At 42.1% G+C, this 5,630-nt stretch overlaps 1 protein-coding gene across 1 annotated transcript; it reads right to left on the bottom strand.

The window, feature by feature from the left end:
* Positions 1-2,621: 2,621 nt before the first annotated feature.
* Positions 2,622-5,113, bottom strand: LOC121866979. The gene is made up of 2 exons (XM_042366729.1): positions 4,807-5,113; positions 2,622-3,409 (listed from the first exon to the last, which is right to left on the bottom strand). The coding sequence occupies exons 1-2, from the start codon at positions 5,081-5,083 to the stop codon at positions 2,733-2,735; spliced, it is 954 nt and encodes a 317-aa protein (XP_042222663.1). The 5' UTR covers positions 5,084-5,113; the 3' UTR covers positions 2,622-2,732.
* Positions 5,114-5,630: the final 517 nt, after the last annotated feature.

Raw genomic sequence — 5,630 nt, 5'->3', positions numbered from 1 at the left:
CAAACAAAGTCAGAGTGTAGAAGGGCTGAAAAGGAGTTCTAGAGGCTGGTTGCAAGCGAGGTCAAGTCAAACCCAAAGGCGTTTTACCGCTATGCAAAGTCGAAATTAAAAACGCGAGTAGGAGTATCAGACCTGAGGCTTGAAGATGGTAGTTACGCAGATTCTGACCAGGATAAAGCTGAGGCATTAAACAGCTTCTTTTCCTCGGTGTTCACAAGAGAGGATGCGATTAACCTTCCTGCGTTTGAGGACAGACGGTTCGACACAGCACTGACCCACATTGTGTTCACAGAAGAGGGTAGTAGATATAAACTGTCAAAGCTAAAGGTCCATAAGAGTCCCGGCCGTGACATGGTGCATCCCAAAGTGCTAAGAGAGTTGTACAACGAGCTTGCCGAGCCCCTGAAGATCCTGTTCTGTAAATGCCTGGATGGACAAAAGGTCCCCAGTGATTGGAAAATGGCTCATGTGAGTCCTATCTTCAAAAAGGACGATCGTCACTCTATTAACAACTATAGACCGGTGAGCCTGACAAGCATAATATGTAAAGTACTTGACAGTATTATCAGAGATGCCGCGATGGAACATCTACTACGAAACAACCTTGTAAAGGATTGCCAACACGGTTTTATGCCGGGGCGCTCCTGCTTAACACAATTGCTCAAGGTGTTGGATAATTGGACCCATATTCTGGAACGGGGTTGTAATATCGACATTATATATCTAGATTTTGCCAAGGCTTTCGACAGTGTACCCCACGAAAGGCTGAAAATCAAACTGGAAGGGTACGGAATTCGGGGAAATGTCCTTGCGTGGATCGAAGACCTTCTACATGACCGCAAGCAGTGTATGATGTGTTTAATGACACGAAATCAGCATCTGTACCTGTCACAAGCGGGGTATTGGGCCTGCTGTTGTTTGTTTGTTTCATAAATGACATGCCTGACGTTGTACACTCCTTCATACAAATGTTTGCCGATGACGCCAAGTTATTTCGGGAAATCAAGAACCAAGCGGACTGTGAAGAGCTGCAGAAGGATCTCTGTGAGCTCCAAGAATGGTCAAAGAAGTGGCTGCAGAGATTCAATGTCACGAAGTGTAAGAGGATGCACCTGGGGCGTACCAATGGTGAGGAGGCGTATCATATGTCCCAACAGGATAAAGAAACTGCACTATTTGAGACTGAATGTGAGAAGGACCTAGGTGTGTATGTTGACAATGAGCTTAAGTTCTTGGGCCATTGCGAGAAGAAGGTAAATCAGGCAAATAAATTAATGGCTCTTATAAGAAGGTCGTTCAGATATCTAGACGGTCCGTCCCTGGTAACGATCTTCAGGAGTGAAGTGCTTCCCCATCTGGAGTACTGTCACCCCGTCTGGTCCCCTAGATATGCTAGGGACTGTCAGTTGGTTGAAAATGCTCAAAGGAGGGCCACCAGACTGGTGCCTGCACTTCGGCACCTCAACTACCCTGAGAAATTGGAGCGTCCGAACTTGCCTAGCTTATACTACAGACGGGCAAGGGGCGACCAAATTAGGTGTATAAGCATCTCAAGGGGCACTACTCAGTCGAGTGTCCTTACTTGGAGCTGGCAGACACTCGCCCCACAAGTGGTCACAGCTCAAGATGGAAGAAGCCGCAAGTCCAGAAAACTGTGAGGGCAAACTTTTCAGAGTGAGAGTTGTGAACTCTTGGAACAATCTGCCAGAAAGTGTTGTGACGGCACCGTGTGTGAATTCTTTCAAGACCAGACTTGACTAACACTGGAGCAGGTTCAGGTACATTCAGGAGCCGGTGCTTGCCCAGTACCTGCCAACAGTGCGTAACAGAGAGCCAGTACATGACTAGTACTTGCCAACAGTGCGTGACAGAGACGTGACCGATAACCCAAGCGGCTAACGAGCCGATCAGTGGTGAAGAGGATAAAACAAAACAACAACACCCTCTGGCAGATTGTTTCAATACTTACAACTCTCCCCCCAAAAAATATTTGCCCTGGCAGTTTTCTATATTGTGGCTTCTTCAACCTTAAGCTGTGACCTCTAGTGGAGAGGGCATCCTCTGGTTTCAGGTATTAAGAATCGACTGACTACCAATACCCTCCGTCTGAGGTGGTTTAAGGCTGTATTTACACCAAGCCAGTCAAGTCAATCAAGTCATTTGACTTGACTTGACTCATTGCCGTTCACACAGACTGAGTCAACCTGAGTCAATCAGGACTCAGTACCCAGACTGATTTCGAGGAGGATGGACGCATATTCTCTCGCCGAATTAGCTGTTTTGTTGTGGATTCGGCGTCGTAAACGCAAGAGGAGGACCCGAATCTGGATGCATGAACTCAACACCAAAAGACCCAATTTTGGAAGCTTCAGTCATTTATTCCCAGACTTGGTGAACCATCAAGACAAATTCTACAATTTCTTTAGGATGACAGTTGAAAACTTCAAAATGCTGGTGTACTTGACTGGGTCTTCCATAAGGAAAATGACTACTAACTACCGACGTGCAGTTGGAATTGAAGAAAGAATGGCCATTTTTATAAGGTAAGAAGTGTATGTTATTGCAAACATACCAATAATCATTGCAAATACGCTTATGTGTAGGGCAATAGTAAACAAATGTAACATGAAGACAGATTTAATTTATTCCTGTTAGGCTGCATTTACAACAAGCGAGTTACAACTCATACGTTAGGAAACATGAAATTATAGGTTTACCTCTCAGAGGTTAGATTACTCAGAATAATTAGCACTCGCATTGGAGGTAGTACACGGTGATGGTGTATGTGATTGATCTTGTTCATTCCAGTAATCGTAGGGGACAGAGCGGACGGGTGGAAATAGCCTCCTACGAAAGGCTTCATGTATTTCAATTTTGATGTCAATGTTGTCAGCCGGAGACAGCTGTTTCATCATAGGTAGTAGGCTCAACAGAAACAGGCGATCTGGGTCATTGTCATCTGTAGAACACGTTTGTTCTCGCATCTTTTTCAGCTCTTCTAGGAAACGCATATCCATGTCATCTGCATTGTCGCTGTAACGTTTTTTGGTGACTTTAGGTTTCTTTGACATGGGAAGAGTCGGCATGACAGTACTGCGGACCTTACAGATGTCGACATTATATGCAGCTTCTTGATAAGATGAATTATCTGGTGCATCCAGGATAGTAGAACATGAAGCATTGTGAGATGTGTCTTCCGCATCATAGCTGGTGTCCTCGTCAGGAGGTGTAGAGACGTTTGAGGATGTTGGTCGTGGTGTCACAAGAGGGATCAGAAATTCCATAGCATCATAATACACCCACTTCTTTGATTGGATGTCAGTTGATCCAGATGCTTTAGCACTAATCTTTCTCTTTTCCCTCATAAAGTTGCTCCTTAGATGCTGCCATTTTTCCTTACATTCAGCTTCTGTAAAAGAGATAAAGGAGATATCTTAAATAAATAGTCGTCATAAGAGTTACAATTTATGCTCTATATAGTGCAGTTCAATAATTAATCTTATGCTCGTTGTTAGGCTCATTATTAAGAATTATATTAGCGTGGTATATATATATATATATATATATATATATATATATATATATATATATATATATATATATATATATATATATATATATATATATATATATATTACTGTCTTTCCAGACATGTATGTGGCTACAGGAGAATCCTTTGCTTCCCTTGGTTACCAGTCTCGTGTTGGTACGACCACAGTACACAAGATTGTCAAAGAAACAAGTAATGCCGTATGGGAAACACTGCAGCCACAATATATGCCAGTACCTGCTGAACGTCAGTGGGAAGAAATAGCAAGAGCCTTTTTCGAGAAATGTAATGTACCTAACTGTATTGGGAGCCTTGATGGTAAACACTGTCGGCTGAAATGCCCAGCTGGAGCAGGATCACTTTTCCATAATTATAAAGGATACCATTCTTTCGTACTCATGGCATTGCTGATGTCAACTGTTGTTTCACATTGATTGATGTAGGGTCATACGGACGATATAGTGACAGTTCAGTTTTTAGTGATTCAAATATGGGTAGGTCATTTCTCTCTGGATATTCAGGTATTCCACAGTCTCGTGAAATACCAAATACTCCAACCAAATTACCATTCTTTCTTGTAGGAGATGAGGCTTTTCCGCTGAAGCCTAATCTGATGAGGCCTTACCCTAGAAAGGACCTGGATTAGGCTAAAAGGATATATAACTCTCGGATCAGTAGAGCTAGGACAGGGGTCACCAAACTTTTTTCACAGTGGGCCGGATAACTGAAAGAATGACGAGCGCGGGCTGCATAATCATTCTGTTCAATACTTGCAAGCCAGAATGAAAGCCATGGAAACCATGGTAACGTCAGAGCGTAGGCAGAGCTACCACGGCGGGCCTGATGAACTGACGTCGCGGGCCGGATCCGGCCCGCGGGCCGTAGTTTGGTGACCCCTGAGCTAGGAGAACAGTAGAATGTACCTTTGGAATGTTAGCTAAAAATTTTGGTGTACTTCAAACATCAAGGAAGACAAGCATTGAAGTATCTGAAGCAATAGTGAAGAGTATCTGTGTGCTTCATAATTTCATTCAACATGAAAACAATTTCTTGGTGATGGTGTTGATGAAGCAACTGATTTCCGGTGTTCAAACATGAGCCTGACACCAACAAGAAGCACAAGACCTACAGCAGAAGCTATGTCATTTCGTGACATTCTGAAGTTATATTTTGTATCCCCAGTTGGGGCTATCGAGTGGCAAGATAAAATGATCCACTAATGTATAGTTACTTTGAGAATAAAATTGTTGTATCACCTTTACATTTCAATGCAGCAGCAACCTCCTTCCACAGAGCAGCTATAACATCACGATCCCGGCGGCTACGATCATTGGGATCATATATAGCAGGACGCTCTCGAACTAAATTTATCAGGACGTCAACCTGCATGATGTACACACCACTGCAGACTCGGCATGACTGATGAAGAAAATGGGCCCAACCCCATCTGTGACTTGACGTGACACGATGTGACGTGACTTGACTTGACTTGACTTGACTCATCTGGTGGGAATGGCTTCTGAGAATATACATTGGAGTAAATGTGCATTTGTGGCGATTCACGATGAGTCATGACTTGACGTGACTTGACTTGACTTGACTGGCTTGGTGTAAATGCAGCCTAATACTTACATTGCGTCACCCCTATAATATATAAGCTAGGCAACTGCAAACGTCGATCGATCTCTTTGCGTACCTGAAGTGCCTTAGTGGGATAATGCATTTTAAATTTTTATATATTTATTTACTCAACCTTCAGTATAAATAATTCATAAATTACAATACAATCCGCGGCTGGATACATTGCTAAAAGGTGGATCCGCAACAACAACAACAATAATAATAATAATAATAATAATAATAATAATAATAATAATAATAATAATAATAATAATGTTTATCCAGTAAAATTACATAGTTGCTTAACAGTGTCTAGTTTATCAGAAAAACGTTGGTCCAGCTTTCTAAGGGGTAAATGATGTCATAAATTTCAATCAATAAATTCGATTATTATTTGATAAAAATTAAATAATATAAAATTTATCTCTTTCATTTAATTTAATTATGTTTGTAGTCATAC

This window comes from Homarus americanus, unplaced genomic scaffold (genome assembly GCF_018991925.1).
Source record: "Homarus americanus isolate GMGI-L3 unplaced genomic scaffold, GMGI_Hamer_2.0 scaffold20888, whole genome shotgun sequence".
In the NCBI taxonomy this organism is placed as follows: domain Eukaryota; kingdom Metazoa; phylum Arthropoda; class Malacostraca; order Decapoda; family Nephropidae; genus Homarus; species Homarus americanus.
Note: the sequence above shows the minus strand (reverse complement) of the source record. Positions and strands in the feature narration are given on the sequence as shown.